Source organism: Arachis hypogaea, chromosome 18 (assembly GCF_003086295.3).
Source record: "Arachis hypogaea cultivar Tifrunner chromosome 18, arahy.Tifrunner.gnm2.J5K5, whole genome shotgun sequence".
In the NCBI taxonomy this organism is placed as follows: domain Eukaryota; kingdom Viridiplantae; phylum Streptophyta; class Magnoliopsida; order Fabales; family Fabaceae; genus Arachis; species Arachis hypogaea.
In genome coordinates, this window is record NC_092053.1 from 5,283,717 (window position 1) to 5,304,064 (window position 20,348).

The window sequence follows — 20,348 nt, forward strand, 5'->3', positions numbered from 1 at the left end:
AATATTTAACACATATAATCGATTAAATTGTGTTACTTTTTATCAAAATTAGACAGATAAATCAATTTGACAAAAAAATAGTTAATCAAATTTTGAATCGGTCTGAATTAATATTATTTTTCATAAAAAATGATTACAATATTCCTATTATAGAAAATGACTAAAATACTTTTATTATATATATTAACTTTAAAAATTCTTAATTTTATCCTTTTTTTTCTTCTGTCGTCATAGGATTAGGATTTAGAGTTTTTAATATATATATAGAGAGAGAGATATTTTAATTAGGGATATTATAGTCATTTTTTATAAAAAAATATTAATTTAGACCGATTTAAATTTTAATTTATTAATTTTTTGGCTAAATTAATTTGTCCAGTCTAATTTTAATAAAAATAACACAATTTAATTAATTATATATATTAAATTTTAATTTTTTAAAAATATCTTTAAAAAAAAGGCGTTTTTAACATCTTTATCTAAGTATCTCCATATAAGAGAGTTAGTTGATATATGTACGTTTATTTGAAAGCCAGATTTTAGAGGATAAGGATTTTTTCTTTCTAGATTTTAATTGATTTTAGAAATGAGTGCTTATGATGAATATGCATGCTGACACTACACTAGCAAATTGTCTTCGAAAACAATCTAACTTTCTTATAATTAATTTCAAAATTTCCCAAATCTTCAAATACTGTATCCATCCAAACATCCTTGGAGATCAGAATCTTACACAAAATGACCTCAAGTGAAAAAAACAAAATGGTTTTAAAATGAATTTTTGTAAGTTGGTAGAGCAAAAGTTTATAATATCCGACATGGCAAGATGTGAAAAATGATTAATATTAATTGTGTGTAGTCCGATAAAGTGATACCCCCATGGGGGCATGCACTAGTTGCAATTTGTTTAAGATCTTGAATGAATTAATGTGGTCCCCACTATTCAATTGGGTTCATGCAAGGGAGGTTGTAAGTGGGGATGAACGTACTTCCACCCTCTTATATCTCTCAGTTGACTTCACTTTCTCTGTCTATCTAGTATCATTATCATAATAATCATGGTACCTAAATTCATCTATCTATGTTTATATGTTTGCTTCTCAGGTTTCATCTAAAAAAGAAACAAAAATTCAGCATCTATGCTTATTATAAGAAGAGAACATATATTCACATAAAGGTTTTTCAAGAATTGAAGAATATATGCAATGATTTCAACAAGTATCGAACGAAATCAAGGGTTGATGATGCAGATGTTCCCTACTCCTCCTCCTCCTCCTGGGAGCGAGGATTTGGTGTCACAACAATCTATGGAAATAGTTAATAACTCTTCTGTTGCTTCTTCTTCTTCATCTACAGCTTCTTCTTCACACTCAAGCTCCCTTCTCTTCAATCTCTCTGTTCTCAAGGACAAGCTTAATCAGGTTCAGACCCTCGTTGGTGTTATTCTCTCCCCAGATCAGAACCTTCAGGACTCAACTACCTCCATGGCTGTTTCAAGCATGAACTCCACAATCCAAGAAATCATAGTTACTGCAACTTCAATGATGTTCACCTGCCAACAGATCGCTCTCGCTTTTCCTCCTCCTCCTCCTCCTCCTCCTCCTCCAGGTACCATTGCTACTACTGTTGCTTTCGCCAACAACCACCATGAATTGCACCAACAACATCAAAGGTTATTGATCAATAATAACAATAATAATATTAGAGGTCATGGCCATGGTTTCTTTTCTAGTACTACTGATTCTGAGGCACTGGATAATTGGCTAGGTGAAAGCTATAACAATACTGGTGTTGATTGTAAGGTTAATAATAATAACGATGATGATGATCCAAGTGTTGAAATTAGTGATACCAAAGAAGGAGCAAAGAAGTTGGATATAATTGAATTGGATGCTGAGGATTTGTTGGCGAAATACACACATTACTGCAGTGTTTGTGGGAAGGGGTTCAAGCGCGATGCGAATTTGAGGATGCACATGAGAGCTCATGGGGATGAATACAAAACGAGTGCCGCATTGAGTAACCCTTTGAAGCAGAACAATAACGAGAATGGTGATTGCTTGCCGAAGAAGTACTCGTGCCCTCAAGAAGGGTGTAGGTGGAACCAGAAGCACGCAAAGTTTCAGCCATTGAAGTCAATGATATGTGCAAAGAATCACTACAAGAGAAGCCATTGTCCGAAGATGTACGTGTGCAAGAGGTGCAACCAGAAGCAGTTCTCGGTGCTGTCTGATCTGAGAACACATGAGAAGCACTGTGGGGATCTCAAATGGCAGTGTTCTTGTGGCACCACTTTCTCCAGGAAAGACAAGCTTATGGGACATGTTGCTTTGTTTGTTGGCCACCGAGCCCTTTCCATTGCCTTCCACCAATACAATAGTAAGTCTAGAATAACGTTATCTTATGCAAAAGTATAGTATAGGTAGAGAATGAAAATATTAAACAATGTGAATAATGGATATATCAGATGTTTAATTTACTAGGTGTTCGAATGTTCAATTCATTAGGTGTGCGGATGATTATTCTAATATTAAGATTTAGGTGAGTAATTTGGAATGTAGTGTGTTTTACTTGAATTGGACCAATTTTAAAACTCATTATTCATATTATTCAAGGAAGTCATTAGTTATATAGCATCACCTTTATCTTATTATTATATAAAAAAATACTAATTACTACTAAATTAGTCATTATGTATTTTTGTATATTCATACGCAATGTTTCATAAATTTTCAATCGACAGGTAAAATGTAAATTTTCAATCGACAGGTAAAAGTGAATATAATTTATTGTTTTGAGTTTTAATACGGTAATTCAATAACATATTTTTAGTTTATATTTTTAAATATTAATGACTAATTTTTTATTTTTTAATATTTTTTGATATATACATATATAATATTAATTTAATGTTTAATTTTCGATGTGTAAATAATATTTTTGTTTTCAGTATATACAAAATATTAGTTTGATGGATAACTTTTAGTTGTTATTATATATACTCTCATATTTTCATGTGATCATCACCCATTTTCCATATTTCTTTTATCAAGATATATATATATTTTGATGCTCACTTAGCTAGTTAGCTTAGTCGTCCCTTGTAACCAAGAGACAAGGAATTTTAAATTTCATTTAGGGTACATATAAAAGTATTCGATGACTAATTTCTTATCTTTAAGTAAACTATTTATGACAAAGAACTTAGTTACATTTATGATGAATAATACACACTAGGGAAGAATGGGATATATATATTCTTCGTGCATGACTTTTATTGCAAAAATGAGTTATACCTTCCGAATAGGGTTGGTTAATTCTTGTATTAATTCAAATTTTCATCACATTAAAAATTTTAGGTGCAGCTTAATGGTTGGAAATATGCATGTGTTATGGAATTTTGGCTCAGTATAGTTTGTGGTGCTGAGAAGTGACATGGCCCTTTGAAAATGAAGTGGGACGCTGCTTTGTTGCACTTCATGAATTGAGATCATCTCTCTGGTTGCTATGATTGAAAACATAGTAGTAAGAAAATAATCTCAATAATCTTCTTTAATTGATTAGCTAGCAGTTAATAATTAGTCAACAAAAGTTTTGTACATTCAAAATCTGTGTTGAAGGAATGTATCAATAATGTTATGTATAGAGATACGTATGTTACGTATAGATATAAGATTCGAATGTTGTGTTGGATCCTAAATTTATCTTTTTCTTTTAATTTTTCAAAAATATTATTTTAGTTTCCAAAATTGTACCCAAAAATCATTTTAGTATCTATTTGGTAAATCAAATGTTAGTATTTTTCCTGTGGAAGAAGTATAGGAATCAATTTTTAAGTAGTTATCATTAATGAACTTTTTTATTGTTAAATTATTTTTTTTAATCATCATATTTTAGAAATTTTAAGGTTTACTTTTAGAATTTTAAATTTTAAATTTAAAATATAAAATTAAATAGATATTAGCCGAAAAGAAAATGGCTAAAAGAAAAATTATCAACAACATACGACATGCAGTTCACAAAGTAGAAATGGTAAAAGCTGAAAATCTAACTAACAATAGTATACCACTTATAAAAACCATCATTCTATTCAAAGTTAATTATTTTTACTAATGGAAACTATTTCTCGTTTGTTTTAAATGCTGTTTTTATTTTTAATAAAAAATATGCTTTTCTTTAAAAAAAAAAGTTGAATAAATAGTCATTTTGATATATGAAGAATTTTGATTTTGTCAAAATGGATTCCAACGTTTTTTTATGACAAAATAAATCTTAAGAAATATGAATTGTTTGACAAAATAATCTCAATGTTAAATCTTCATTTTGGACGTTAACGGAGATGACTAGGTGGCACGTGAAATGCTTACATAGAGAGCTAAAGTGATTTACGTGAGATTAATTTATTTTTTAGCCTAAAAAAATCTTAAGTCCCAACTATTTTCTCCATTTTTTATTTTTTGCTCCACCAACTACTCAATTTGGGACTTAGAATTTTTTTAGGCTAAAAGATAAAGAAAAATGCTAGGGCCAGCAACATTTGGGATTTATAGCTATCAAATAGCCATCAATAAGGCTTTTAATAGTGTGAGATTAATGTGAGATTTTATCCAATGGCTCACTCTTCTTTGATGGTTACATGCTGGCCAGAATTTGATAAAATTGCTGGCCTCCTAGACTTTTCCAAAATTGAATACTCGAGCCAACCATGGGCATTAGTTTTTTCGTTGTTTGAATGAAACTAACGGTTGAGTTAAGAAATTAACTAAATTAATTGATGATAGTAAACATTATTTTATTGGACTAATTACTCAATTAGTGTTGATTATTTTTTATTAAGTGTTGCAGGCTAAAATTTATTGTGGCAGCAGCCCAATATGGAACAAGTTGAATCTATTTTAGTGGACAACAATTTCAAATAAAGCCCAATTACAAATAACAAAGAAATCACATGAGCTGAATGGTAAGTAAATATGATTCAAGCCCAAGGCATTCCTCTCAAGCTGTTCTCTCCAAAGCGTTGCCTCTAAAGTAATGTTCACTTTTTCTCTTCGGTCAGAACTCAGAGAAGAAAGAGAGAGAGTTTCGTTCCTAAGTATTCATCAAAAAAGAAAGAAAGAGAAGGGTTAAGTAAAAAGGTTGAGGTCTAATCACTCACATCAAACCATATCAAGAAAAGTCAAAAGCTAAAGGTGATTCATTTTCTTCTACATGCATTTTATTTTCCTCCCTTCATCTCCAACTTTCTGCCAATCCAATTTGGGATACATGAAAAAGATGATCTCTGATAAACACTGTTGTGAATCAAAGGCCAAGATTGTTTCTTGGGGACCAAGTAGTATCTCAAGGATTCAGATTTGGGTTTACCATTGAAAATATTTTTCTTTGCTGTCCTGAGGCTTTCGGTCAAGGAAAAAGGTCAAAACCAAAGTTTCTAATTTGAGGATTAACTGAAAAAAAATGATGTGGTAAATTCCTTCATATTTTACAAATTGTATTTTTTTTTTCAATGTATGAATCTGAGAATGTTGGAAGAGGTTAAAGCATCTATATTGCATAAACTAGAACAAAATAATAGCACCAAATGCTGCAAATATTTATAACTAAATACAAGCAAGTGTGGCAGTAAACTCAAAAAACCAATAGACCATCAAATGCTTATACCTAAATACAATTGTGGCAATAAACTCAAGAAACTAAAAAACTATCAAACAAGACTTGTTCAGTACATAACTAATATATTTCTTGTTGAGCCTTAATTTTAAAATACTAAAAAATCATCAAAAATCATTTGAAACCATAAACAAAAAAAAAACTTGCAGTTCATGTTAGGGTCTTGTCTGGGACTTGAGACTGAGACACTTGGTCCACTTTAGAGCTGAATTGTCAAGTTTGGTGTGGGTATGAATTGCATAAATCTACTTGTTATTGAAAGGCTTACTGTTCCTATAGTTTCAACACTCACACATGGCCTTATGCTTAAAGAGGTAGCCCTATTAACTGTTGTAAAAAGCTTCATCACCAATGCTGGTTCTGGATTCACTGGATTTTGAGGCCTAAATGTGGCAAATTTGGCCCTTATTGTAGTGCAGGTGGTTTGGTTGCTGCTGCAGCTGGTCTAGTTGGTCTTTGTGATGCTCATGGTGGTTTGAATGGTGTTGCAGCAGATGATCTTATCTGATCTGTTGATGTAGTAACTCTCTATGGTGGTACTTGAGGTTGGGTTGGGATGACAAATGACTTTGTTGGAACAGCAACTTTTGTCTTTTTTTGTTGTAATCCTTTCTTACTAGAATTTTCTGCTGACTTAATTTTGTGCCTAAGATAAATTCATATAATTTTGTAAGTCTCTGTTTGAGAAAAAAAAAAAAAACCATTCAGTGATATAATACGTAATGATGGTTCTTACTATAGTAGCTTATTCCTGTATCTGAAGATGCCTTTGTGTCAATGCCTCTTCTTCAACTGATTTTAGCACTTGAAGCTTACTCTAAACAAACATAGATAAAATAAGAGATCACATGCACAAAGCCAACAATATTACATATTTTTGTATTATTTTACAATATTCTACTATCATATGTTTTTTAATTATTTTGTTAGAGTATAATTAGAATCAATTAGATCAATTAGCATTATTTAGCATATATGAATATTTATTATAGGATATTACGTTTTTATTATTTTGATTCTCTTAGCACCTATAATACCCTTCTATATTGTATCATTCTATACAATTAGAATACACACAAATTCTTTCTCTACTGCTCTCTCTCTTACCTTTTCTAACATGGTATCAAAAGCATATGTTTTTTCCAAGAAATCATTCATAGCCCTTTTTTTTTTCTTCCGGTAGTGTTCTTTACCTTCGTTTTTTTGATATTTTTCTGACGCTTTGGTTCGTCACCGCCGACTAAAGGTCGGGTTCTACTTCAGGTTCTCCTCTCTCTAGACGTCATCCAACACCATTGGATCTACACCCAGGATCAACGGCACCAGACAGCGCCATGTGTCGAAGCTTTTGGTTATGTCTGTTTTATTCTTCTTCAACCTCGTGAACATAGCAAACTTGAACCTCGGGCTTGCATGTGTTATTTCCTTAGTCATGACACTAAACACAAGAGTTATCGTTGTTGGGATCCTCTCTCTAGACGTATTCGTATATCTTGTCATGTTGTATTTTGGGAGCATCACATGTTTTCTCGGTTCTCCTCATTTGAGTCCATTCTTCCTACTCAGTCACCCTTTTTCACTAACCCCAATGTTGATCTTTTTTCTAGTGATGATTCTACATGATCTATCTCGAGTCAACTTCTACAGTCTCTTACTCTTCTGCCTTCTCCATCTCCCAGTGATTCTAGACTGGAAGTTACAAGAAGCAACACAAGAGAATAGGAGGATATGACAATAACATTACGTAACAACAGCATAGGACCACATTCACAAAAGCAAACAGAAAATCACAACAATACATAGATTCTCTTTCTCTCTTAGGACCATAATCAGTTAACACTTCCAACAGAGAATAACACAACACAATACAAAAGAAAGCTACAATCAAAATCGCACTAACCTTGCACGAATTTTGGGACTAAGGAGCTCATAGTAGCTCCACGCAAGCTAAGCTACGAATGCAACAACGATGACCAACGATCCCATGTCAATTGGGGTCTTTACCGTGAGTCAGTGGAGGTCAATTGGAATGTGAAGGGGTGAAATAGGAGTTTTAGGTGTAATAATCTACCATCTGAAAAGGGCAATATTATAATCTCACATCTAACCCTTCACGTAAGCATTTAACGTGCCACCTAGACATTTCCATTAACGTCCAGAGTGAGGAGTTAACATCGAGACCATTTTGTCAAACAGTTCATATTTTTTGGGTCTATTTTGTCAAAAACAAACTTTGGAGTCTATTTTGACAAAACCAATATTTTTCGGGTGCCAAAATGACTATTTACTCAAAAAAGTTATATGTTGTGCAAACAATTGACTATATATAGTATAATTTAGAATAAACTACTATTTATAGTTTTATACCCATGAATTTTGTAAACGCTGACAAAAGTATCCATCAAACAAGAAAACTAACGTTGTATCCATAAAAGATGGATTTCGTGTGACAAAAGTACTCAAGCCCTAATTTTTTGTTGACTTTTTTAATAAAAATTCCAAATTACCCCATTCTTTATCTTCTTTCCCGAATTTCAAACTTTCACAACCCTCACCAGTCACCACCACCAGCACCTATCCTAATTACCACTGCCTTTCTTCCCTTCCCCCTCTCCATTGCCCCTATTCACCGTTACCACCACTAAATCCCAATCTCCTTCTTTCCTTCATCAGTTCATTTCTTTCAGAGTCACAAAACCTTTTCTCTTTACATACACGCGCTACCTTTTTCCTGAAATCACCTTTTGTTTTTTCACGCTTATCCACTCCATGTGGCCACCGTGGTTGAGCTTGCGGAGCCGCGTTCGCGTCACGCCGCCACCATCTTCGTCGTCGTCGCATTCCAAAACTTTTGCCACTGCCATCAAATCGATGAATGGCATCTTCATCATCAGCGTCGAGAAAGACAATTACAAATCAGAAAGGGATTTCGGGTGCTTAGTTTGATAAAGATGTTCAAACTTATCTCACTCAATTTGGTATTGATATCAACTCTACCCTCGCTTTCCTTCAAGAAAGATCAATCTCCACTGTTCATCTCTTTTGCTTCAAACCCTAATCACTATTTTCCTAAACCTAACTCACAGTTGATGAAACCCTAGGGAGCGTCGCACTCTTGCGGTGAATGGTGGATGACGGTGAATAAAAAAGAAAGGGATTGAAATTTAGTGGTGGTGACGGTAAATGGTGGCAGTAGAGAGAGGGTGAATGGTTAATGACAGTGAATGAAAAAATGAAAGGAATTTGATTTTAGTGGTGGTGATAGTGAATGGTGGCAATGAATAGGGAGAGGGGAGACAATGATAATAAAAAAGGTGCTGATGGTGGTTAGAATTGTGAAAGTTTAAAATTTGGAAAAGAAGATAAAAGGTTGGGGTAATTTGAGAATTTTATCAAAAGTAAAAAAAAAAGGTCAGATTTGGATATTTTTGTCATACGAAACTCATTTTTTATGGGTACAACGTTAATTTCTTTGTTTAATAGATAATTTTATCAGTGTTCACAAAATTCATGGATACGAATGGTAGTTTATTCGTATAATTTAAATAAAAGAATAAAATCAAGATGGTAAGTAGCTTATTCTTCTTTCAAAAAAGGTATTTTAAAAAAAATTATGCACCAAATTATTTCTAATAATGTTCACAATATATAGTTGATAAAAACATAGCTTATCTGTTTCAATTAATTACTTCTTGATAAAATAAAAGATTCAAATGAAAAACTAACTAGTTTTTAGTCCAAATCTGTTTATTTTTTTTATTTTAAATTATAAATTTTAGACTATAAATTTTAAATTGAAAACAACACATTTTAAATTTTTCAAAAAATATGAATTAAAAAATGATTTTATAACAAAAAGTTGATTTCGATGAATAATTTAAAAATTAATTTCCTATGTTCATTCTAAAATAAAATAAATAATGTTCCTTTTTCTTTTTTATAAAAGAAACAACAAAAAATAAGTTAAAAATTTGAAGAATGAATTGTCCCACCACAAAAGTTTTCAAATAGCGCGCCTTTACCGTATGGCCTATACCCGTGGATTCTATGATTCTATCCATTAGACCAGAAACAAATCCATACCGCCCAAACTCCCAAAACAATATCCAACGGTCCACGTCATCGATCCGTATGCAACCCACCCAACCAATCAAATCGCAGCACACTAACCTATATATACTCCACACTAACCAACGAGTATAATTCATCAAAACACCTTACATTCACAGCTCAAACACCAAATCTCTCTCATTTTGCTTAATCTGTGATCTGATGGCGCCGAAGACAGAGAAGAAGCCAGCGGAGAAGAAGCCGGCGGCAGAGAAGGCACCGGCGGAGAAGAAGCCTCGTGCGGAGAAGAAGATCCCTAAGGAAGGCGGTGCTGACAAGAAGAGGAAGAAGGCGAAGAAGAGCGTTGAAACTTACAAGATCTACATATTCAAGGTGTTGAAGCAGGTTCACCCTGACATCGGGATTTCGAGCAAGGCCATGGGGATTATGAACAGCTTCATCAATGACATCTTCGAGAAGCTCGCTCAAGAAGCTTCTAGACTCGCCCGCTACAACAAGAAGCCTACCATTACTTCACGGGAGATTCAAACCGCCGTCAGATTAGTACTCCCCGGCGAGCTCGCTAAGCATGCTGTTTCTGAGGGAACGAAGGCCGTAACCAAGTTCACTAGCTCTTAGATCTTAAAATGTATGCTGATGTTTTCTAAGTATTACTCTGTAATTTCGTTATGAATGGAAATGAAATCCTTATTTTGCCATTGAGGTATTTGAAACCCTATATATATATATATATATATGTTCGAAAAGTGCTATCCCTATCATCACGTGTATTCATTATTTTCAGACTCGACAACTAGTTTATATTTTTGAACTCAATTTTTAACTGTTTTCAAAATTATAAACTTAAATATTTCGTGCGACGTGTGAGTACATAAAAGTTAGTGGTTTTATTTTGTTTGGTTTCATAGTAAACGACTTCTGTAGCAATAGTGAAGTACCTTGAAAGATCATCATGAGATAAAATATCTTATAGTTGTTTATCTGTAAATGAGTGAGAAAGTTAGTCTAATAAGTATGCATAAAAAACTCCCCCGAAATATAGAGACCTCTGAGTAATTTATTAACTTCATAGTTATTAGAATGGGCTATCATGATTAAATCGTAATCTTCTATATATTTTCTATAGCTTGGTTATTTTATCTTTACTTCTCTATGACTTTTTCAGTTTTTCCTGCAAACATGCAATCTCTCGACGCAAAGAATAAAGCAAATGAAATGAGCAAAACTAGGGATGTTCAAAGGCAGGTCGGGTAGAATTTAATTAGATTCAAGTTTGATCCTAAGATTACTGGGCCAATTTTGAGATGACTCAAAAGCAAGCTGAATAAATAGGGTTAAACCAAACCTAATCTGAAAATAAGACTCGTTAAAAATAACATTCGAATTGATAAAATATGTCTTAGATTTAGGCTAGGTCGGATCTTGAACATTCCTAAGTAAAAACATGCTACACGCTACATATTAGGGAATTTATCTTTTAAAAGGTTTTAAAAGCTGAAATGACCATCAAACTACTTTTGTTATGGTTTATTGATTTAGAGGTTTAACTGGTTCAACTAGAATATTCGAATTTTTTAAAAATAATATATAAAAATATAAATAAACACCCAAAAATATATTAATAATTAAAATTATAACACTAATTAAAGTCTTATAATCTCATTTGAGAAGTATACAAACTAATGGTACAATAGCAAAATTAAGTATGAATATACTCTAATGTAAAAGGAAAAAATACAGAAATTTAAAGTATAATACTAACTAATGTCTCATAATTCTATATAAGTAAAATACAAGAGTTAAATTATAAAGAAAAATAGTCAACTAACAAAAATAAACATCAATATATATATATATATTACATGTAATAAAATATTAAAAATAAACAAAATATTTCAGTATAAATGTATTTTAATTTAAAATGTATTCGATGTCCTTAAATTTTTAATGTATATAATTTAAATTAGATGATTATATTAGTATTCTAAAAATAAATTTAATGTATAATAAAAACAATAAATAAATAAATATTCACAAAGGACAAAAAACAACTCCATGAATATGAGAGAAAAAACTTTTCTTTTGGTGGGCTTCGAAAAGTTTGGCCCAAACACCTATGTCGTACAATGTAACCTTTCTATCAAAAATTAAAAACACGACAATCCAGATAGTAGAAGTAGCAGTCGCATATCTAACAATGTAACCCTAGTGGCAAATGAGAATGCTCCTCTTTCCATAGAAAATAGATGTAGCAGCCGCATATCAAACAGCACCACTGTTCAAAACCTAGGAATAGAACATAAAACCCCCCTTTCTTTTTCTTTTGTTTTTGATCACATACATCAGAAGAGGCTCGAACACGAAACCTCTATACAGGGAGGAGGAAATGTCATCTGAACATGAGGTTATCGGCGAACCCTTTCTAATGTGTGAATGTGGTGTGTGCACTCTCTAGTACTGTAGTGTAAGGCAAGGGGAATGGGATTCAAAACATGCAAAGATTATGACAGCTCAATGGCGAATAATAATAAATGAATATATGAAATGCCAAAATTTTGCAAGATATTAGAAATCCTTTTATCCTAGTTTTCCTCTATTACCTAACCTCCTTTCATATCTTTGCTACCAAAAAAATATAACAGCTAGAGGTGATTGTTTTTCTGTACACCAAAAACGCATATCCCTGTACATAGAGGAGTGCGCTCTCCAACCAGAGAAAAAAACATATGGCCTGTGTAAAATAGGCACCTCCCAAATAAAACTTTACAACAATGTGCACCTAAAAAGTATTAGTTCTGTTCAGGCATAGGAACCGGCTTATGTAGTAATGAAGTCCCTTGAAAGATCATCATGCGATAAAATTTCTTATAGTTGTTTATCTGTAAAATGAGTGTGGAAGTTAGTCTAATAAGTAGCAACCAACAAAATCCTAAAGCAAACAAGACAACTAGTTACAAACCTCCTCTTGTTCTAGTTTTGTAAACCCAAATTTACTTGTCCATATTGATTCGGCTTCTTCAGCAGCGGGCAAAACAAGGTGTTTCACATTCAGAGATGCAAGCAGCCTCTCCATGCAAGAAAATAGGCACTGAAAGTAACCCTATACAGAGAGCAAATTCATCTTCGGTTAGAATGTTTGCTGACATTAACCCAATCACTGATTAACTTAAAAAATCATCATCATATACAATATAAAAACAAACAAGAGAAGGGTATCTTTATCACTGAAGTGAATCAAATTACCTTTCCTTGGAAATCTGCTACTGTTGCCACTAGTGGAAGCTCTGCTACTTCTAGCCCAAAGACACGAAATACGCCAGCAGAGACAACAACTTGGCTGCAAAACAATACCGAGGCAAACAAACACCATAATCAGGCATCTTTCAAGTCAAATATACAATATGGGTAAACAAAATTCCATCCTCATCCTTACTTGACAGTAAGCACCGCACAGTACATTCCACCAAAATCTTGACCCCGGATGTTCCTTCTGTTATAATGAACCATTATAAGGGAAAATTGCTTCAGATTCATATATGCCAAGAAAATCAAGTACACCAGAAGAAACACAAGATGCTTACCCAAATAGCATGGTTGGAATAAAATCACGGCCAGAATTAGAATCGACTATAGGATCAAACCTCTCCTGGAAAACCAAATATTTGAAATTAGAATAAAAATCTCACCCCACAAGCTTGGCACTCTCAAAAAAAAAAAGTAAAAGCAAAAAAAAAAAAGACTGGGTCACAATCCATCCCTAACAACAGATAACTTGACAAAATAGAAGCTACACACAAGATACCCACATGGAAGATGGCAACAGCCTTTGAAAGCAATTTTCTAGTGTCAACAGAAGCAGCACGTTTCCAGTTCAGAAGCCTCCATTTAATATCGAGACCATCCCCAGCATCTAAACCTTTCTCTTCATGTTTCCTTTTAATCAAACTTAAAAGGGAATCTGGGAGGCTATTCTCTCCACTAGCCACCAAATTCACAAGAGCAGAATGAATTTGACCACAACTTGTACCACAAAACCAATTCCCTTCAGGTAATTCCTGGTAAATAACCTCAGTCAACAACTGTATGTAACTTTGTAAAACTCAAGGCATGGACAATTTCATTCAAAAGATTAACACAAAAATAGAGGAAATTAAAATACCTCAAGGTTTTGTATGTTATGTTCCTTCAAGCACCCAACGTGATATTCTTTTTCACACTGAAAGAGCACATCAGATGTTTAAAAATAGGTATCATGACAGGTAAATATAAGCAACTAAAAATAAAGGCTTGGCAATCCATAATTCAATAAGTATTACCTGGTCACAAATGATTACTGTCCGAGGACCAAAACTTTTACTGAAATAGTGGAGTCTGCATATTACAACAAAGCAACTGGAGGTTGAGAATATTGTCCAAGTACTAACATGTAAAAGAAAATCAGACGCAAGATTAAAGATAAATGAAGCATGTTGTAACACACAAGTAATAGCAATAACTGTCTTGCATTTCCACTCCATTAGACCAGAGCAGAAAAGTTTATAAACCACACATATAAATCTAACTCAAATTCCTGAAAGAAATAATTCAGGACCATACCTGCATAAGGCACATCCACCGTGGTCAACCTTGTTAGTTTTGACAACACGTACACATCTTCGGTCTTTTGCTTGCGCATTCACATTATGCTCCCCATAAAGATTCTGACAATATTTACAATACCAAGTACCAGTTGGAATGCATGGAAGAGGAACACAATCTGGATATCAAACACACTATCAGCAATTTAGCTTACTCAGAAAATTTGCTTATTCAAATATTATAACAGAGTAACAGACACAGGATGGATCTGTGATCTGTCTGTCAAACATCATAAATCAAATTTCCATTACATTCAGAACATGCACCCATGGTTAGATATTTAGCATTGCACCCATGGTTAGATATTTAGCATTTAAAGTTCATAAATTAACTATACAAGCATTAATTCTCAGTAATAATAAAAACAATATTTTACAAAATCCTAAGCTGCTTGTAGGATGAAGTCTAAAGAACCAACAAGTAACTGGATGCCCTTCCATTTGGGTTATAAAAGTCATATGAAAGAAATATACAATGATAAATGAATTTCAGATATTTAGTAAATTATAACTAGCAGTCGTATTAAGACCAACATTATTTGAAAGGTGTTGCAGAACACTTTTCTATATTCTCAGTTAACTGTCTTTTTGAATTGACGTTTTAGAAACTGTTGTACCATGGACTTGCTCTCAACTCTCTATTCTTTTTAGGATGGCAATGGAAAAAGGCTGCAGCTATTCATTTGCTATTTCTATTTGTTATCAAGTCCCTTCTTCTGATCTGTTCATCTAACTTAAGGCATGCATCCCCAACTTGAATAAAGGATGGGGTCATAAACTGAACAGAACTTACAATATTTATGAGTTATTCATATTTTTTCCACGCTCCAACAGAACATATATTACCAAGCTAGAGTCAGGATACAAACCAAAGGAGGTGAAATTTCAATATTGGAGACATATCATAACTCCAAATTCAAACATATCAGAAAGTTTTTAATGGTGTGATCAAGGTTTCCATGACTCAAAATCAAGAAGCGTTTTGCATAAATAACTTTAAACAACAGAGAGCAAACAGTTCACCTATGTGAAAAGCTCTTGGACATCCATCACAGCACAAAAGATCCCCTCCATCTTCACAAATGCTGCAGAGGTCATCATTTTCACTGATAGCGAACCTCCGATCTTTTGATAAAGAGATGGACAAATCATGAAGTGAAACTCCATCAGGTGTGTATATGTGCAAGTAACTGCAATACAATGACTCAGTGTTAAACAGCATGTAAATGTTGGTCAATTTCACAAAAACCACAATTCAATACATAGCAGCAAAAATGGAGGCCACTTAATTTCATAAAAGTTTAAAAAAATGGGGGGAAAAGAAAAAGAAAGAAACAAGACAGAAAAAGTGATAGAAGAAAAACAGAGCTAGATACACAAAGCAGGTAAATCAGACAACCAATTTCATGCAATGCAAAATGCAGTTGCACGGCGCAGATATGCCCTACAACTACAAGCAATTCAATGAAAAGCTAGATACACAAACCAGTTTAACAACAGAGTAAAACTGTGATGAGCTGTTTAATGCATATGGCAAAATAGTAGATACTCACGGCTTGCGTCGAGATGCCAAGCCAGCATGGGCTTCAAACTGAGAGGCACTGACCTGCACATGAAAGTTTTTAAGAATTAGAAACCCAAAAAAAAAAAAAGAGAAACATAAACAATGCCCTGTATTTGGCAAAACATAGAATACATCGAAAGGAAAAGCACCTCAGATTTGCAGCAGGTACAAAAAATTCCATATCCCTTCTTGTAACCTACCAGCTTTTTCTGCTCACATAATAAAAACACACTTAGAACCAAGCAAGGAAAGTCATAAAAATAGGTAAAGCGGAAGAACTGTCAACTAAAGCAACCTCTCCATGAGCATAGTAAGCTAGTTCAGTTCCATCTGCCAGCACGTCTTCCTCGAATACCAACTTATGCAACCGTAGGTCCCTAAAAACAAAAAATAAAATAAATTGTATGATAATAATTAAATGGGAAAAAACGTAAAAGCCTGATAAGAATAAAAGATGACGAAGTTATCGCACACTATATATATATATATATATATATCCACACACATTTTGAGTTTTAAATGAAGCAAATGTTTCAGATAAGTTCTTTGCAAACATACTTTCTAGTAATTCTTCCCTGGCTCCTGCCATGAGATGTGCTATGCTTCATTCCATTGTTTAAGGACTTTGGAACTGCAACTTGCTCTGGTTCTGATTGTGGTTCTGGTGATCTGGAATAGTTAAAATGTGCATGCATTATACAACAGATAGTTGAAATTTAATAATATATCACATAGCATCAACCATGTTTATTCAAATAAAAGGAAGCACTGTGTTCATTGTAGCTCAGTGCACATCACCAGATTCTGCCTATCAAAGTGGGAAGTCATATATGAAATCAACTTGCCATCCTATTTCTAGCAAACAACAGATAAGACTCTATGGTAGAAATTATAAGCCCTCTTTTTATAGCATAGGTAGATATTGAAGTTGGGAAAATGGCTACCAAAGCTTGCAAGAGAATATCAAAGAAGAGGTCTGCAGAGTTTGCTCAACAAAGCACATGTTTATCTTAAATTCTTAAAATGTACCACATTGCACTCATTAGTCAGTATATTGTTCATAAATCACAAAAAGATACCTGGGTTGAACTGCAAATGAAACAATTGTAGTGCTAGTCATGGTGGTTTGAGAAACAGTTTTACTGCCAGTCACAGGAGTTTGGGCAACAATTTTAGTGCTAGTCACAGGAGTTTGGGCAACACTTTTAGTGCTAGTCATAGGAGTTTGGGCAACACTTTTAGTGCTAGTCACAGTATTTTGATCAACACTTTTTGTTTGACGAGGGCTAGGTTGAGTGTCTTTCAACTCCATGCACAAATCACATAGTAGTAGTCTTGATGAACCGTTGCCACCTTCAAATATATACACAACATTTCATCAGAATTACGTGTTACTACACCTGAAATGAGTACAAAAACATAGGCCAAAGGAAAGAAAATTCATTTCAAACCTCTGCAATTAAAACAGATGTTAGACTTCTTCAAAGTGAAACCACCAAGGACCTTTTGGACAGCTTCTTCCATGGTGTCCAAAGGAAAATTCCAGCATGCATTCATGATGTCACGGAGAGTATTCCCATTCTCAAGGTACATATACTCAGGAGGTCGTTTGTTCGCACTACCAGCATGCAGCTCAAACACAGTGGGTGTGACAACCTATTATCGGCATCATAGAAAAACCACATTATTTCCCTATAATATGTTAGAAGGCACAAACACAAGAATACATGTTAATTTTGCTTACCTTGTTCCCTTTACAATCCGGACAATAGCATAAAACCCCCGAGTCACGAATGACTCCTTGAAGCCCTGCTTCTCCAGGCCTCCGTGCCTAGAAATTCCTCAAATGCATCACACTCACGCCTCAAGCAAAAATTTCTCAAACACTAACACTAAAAGAGAACTATCATATAAACAAGAAAAGCAACCAGATAATACCTTCAATCCCCTGACATACTTCACTTGCAGTCCCTCAAGAATCCCGGTGGCGAGAAGGTCCTTCAGCTTGGTAGGGAACCTCTTCATGCCCCTCCTTGATCCCTTTGCTGGAGTTGGAGTTGTGAACTGTGGTGAAGCATCAGTTTCAGTCACAGCCTCAGTTTCATTCTGAACATTATCATCAGCAGCTCCAACACCTACAACAACAATAGCATCACCTTCCCCATCATTCACCATATTGGTATTCTCAGTTTTTTGCTTCAATACCGACCTAGTAAACCTCCTCATAGGCTTCTCCACAGCTACAACTCTCTTCCCCTTATCATCGTCACTGCAAACCAAAACTGGTGTTGTTATCCCAACTGCACCGTGTTCCCCAGAAGCACGTTTTTCCAAAGGTGCACTTTTATCCTCAGGAGAAACTTGCTCCTCTTTATTCTCGATTTCATCCACAACCACACGAGGCTCTTCTTCATTGATGGGTTCCTCATTGATCACAGTCTCCAGCACCACATCACCCTTTGGTTCGTCAACCTCTCCCTCCTCTATCTTCTTCTCCTCCAACAATGATTCCCCAACCTGATTATTCTTCGGCTCATCGTCGCTGTTGATATCCACCACGTCGCTCTTCGCTTCCTCCTCGCTCACGGCGTCGCCAGCCTCCTCCGAATCAATCTTCGCTGTCGCCACACCCGCCACAGCTGCCGTGTACCCATCAACCTCCTCTTGATCCTCATTCTTCGTCGCCGGCGCCTCTTCCTCCACGGAACATGACTTCCTTTGGCGCTTTCTGGCGGGACTGGGCTGAGCCGGAGGCACATTCCGGTTCTTACTGGCACGGGTGCGGCCCAAGGAACCGCCACCGATCTCGGATTGGGCCTTCATGGCGAATGCAAATTCCCTCTTGAGACCCGTCCGTACCCTAGAAAGCATCATGAACTCGTTGGAATCCGTACCCTTCGCCATACAAACAAACAAGCAATAGATTCAGCTCATGTAGACCCAACAACGCTACATGAAAACCATTCGATGAAAAAAATTCAGGTGTTGGCTGAGGCTGAGATTGGTGTTAATGAAAGGTGCGGTGGAAGAATTCAACGGAGGAGGCGTTGAATTAGGGGAAATTTTAGGGTTTCTGAGAAAGGGGGGAAATAACAGATTGAAGAATGGGAAAAGTTGAGATTTGATTTTTTATTTTTGATTTTTGAAAGGGAGAAGAAAGATAGGAAGAGACTGGATTTGGGTGTTTATTGGGGAAAGGGAAGAAGGGTTCCTTCAAGAAGGCGAAGAGCAAGGAGACACCGTGTTTTTTCCTATCTTTTCTTTTTTATTTTTTCATCCAAATTAATCCCATACCGAAACTGCCCCTGAAATCCCAAACTTATTTTTCCTATACGTTAAATTTTAAAAAAATATACAAATCACTCAAAATTTAACTTTAATATACTATTAGTATAAAATAATTTTATATGTATCAAATAAATGATCATTTAAAAAAAATATATAATGATATGACTGTATAAAATTTTTTATATTATCAATATATTAAAATTAAATTCAATAACTAATTATAATCATATCAATAAAAATAATAAATTTTTAAATTTACTATTTTAAAAATTATTTAAACGTATAATTTTAATTAAATAATTATATATTGAAATTAAGTTATTTTTTAATATATTACAAATTATTTTTTCTATTTCTTTTTAAAATTTAATTTTCATACATTTAATTATGTATTTTCAAATATTCAAATAAAAAAGGTAACCAATGTTTAAATGTATTATTTAAAAAATTATCTTATAATGTAAATTTAATTAAATAATTATTTTAATTTCTTTGCACTGTTAATATTTTAAAATTAAACTTTTTTCCCGTGATTTGAAATTTTTACTCTCGTATTTAATTTTGTATTATGAAAAACTAAAGATGTGATTGATGGGGAAAAAAATTAATACATACCATCTACTTATGAAAGTGCTCATAAACATTTAAGAATTTCAGTCCTTGTGACTTGTGAGAGTATTGTGGGTTGCGTATTTACAATTTTATTGTTGTAGTCTTTGTCCTTCTTCATTTTATTTGATTTATTTTATTTTTGTTTCTCATGTTACCTATTCATGATCTTTTAAATGTAAGAGAGAAATTATGTTAACATCTCAACTGTGTTTTTATCTTATCATGAAAAGAAAATGATAATTTATTTTTTTTAAATTACATCCAAAAAAGATAAATACTGACGAAACCTTGGAGTAGGGAGTATGCATAGGTCGCGTGATATCGGGTTTGATGTGATCCAAACCTGTCCCGAAATATATATCGGGCCTATTTATTAGACCCGAACTCGGCTCTAAACCCGATGAAATCTATACACTTTCGGGCCATGATTATACCGGGTGAAAACTGGGCCGTTAACACTACATTACCTTGATACCTTCTTATAAGCTAGCATGTGAAAATATCCA

The 20,348-nt window shown here is 34.0% G+C and overlaps 3 protein-coding genes across 3 annotated transcripts; 2 read left to right on the plus strand and 1 right to left on the minus strand.

The window, feature by feature from the left end:
- The first annotated feature begins 955 nt into the window (after nucleotides 1–955).
- LOC112772994 (protein SENSITIVE TO PROTON RHIZOTOXICITY 2) lies at nucleotides 956–3,700 on the plus strand. Its single transcript, XM_025818030.3, has 2 exons — nucleotides 956–2,379; nucleotides 3,360–3,700. Exons 1-2 carry the CDS (start codon nucleotides 1,206–1,208, stop codon nucleotides 3,368–3,370), a joined length of 1,185 nt encoding a protein of 394 aa, XP_025673815.1. The 5' UTR covers nucleotides 956–1,205; the 3' UTR covers nucleotides 3,371–3,700.
- Nucleotides 3,701–9,860: 6,160 nt separating this feature from the next.
- LOC112771777 (histone H2B) lies at nucleotides 9,861–10,439 on the plus strand. Its single transcript, XM_025816595.3, has one exon. The coding sequence runs from the start codon at nucleotides 9,943–9,945 to the stop codon at nucleotides 10,357–10,359; it is 417 nt and encodes a 138-aa protein (XP_025672380.1). The 5' UTR covers nucleotides 9,861–9,942; the 3' UTR covers nucleotides 10,360–10,439.
- Nucleotides 10,440–12,256: 1,817 nt separating this feature from the next.
- LOC112769187 (uncharacterized) lies at nucleotides 12,257–19,226 on the minus strand. The gene is made up of 18 exons (XM_025813636.3): nucleotides 17,881–19,226; nucleotides 17,687–17,773; nucleotides 17,394–17,598; nucleotides 17,022–17,295; nucleotides 16,501–16,611; nucleotides 16,238–16,319; nucleotides 16,092–16,151; nucleotides 15,932–15,984; nucleotides 15,402–15,568; nucleotides 14,338–14,497; nucleotides 14,058–14,112; nucleotides 13,901–13,957; nucleotides 13,548–13,796; nucleotides 13,323–13,387; nucleotides 13,175–13,231; nucleotides 12,985–13,078; nucleotides 12,701–12,841; nucleotides 12,257–12,620 (listed from the first exon to the last, which is right to left on the minus strand). The coding sequence occupies exons 1-18, from the start codon at nucleotides 18,844–18,846 to the stop codon at nucleotides 12,531–12,533; spliced, it is 2,973 nt and encodes a 990-aa protein (XP_025669421.1). The 5' UTR covers nucleotides 18,847–19,226; the 3' UTR covers nucleotides 12,257–12,530.
- Between the last annotated feature and the right edge of the window lie 1,122 nt (nucleotides 19,227–20,348).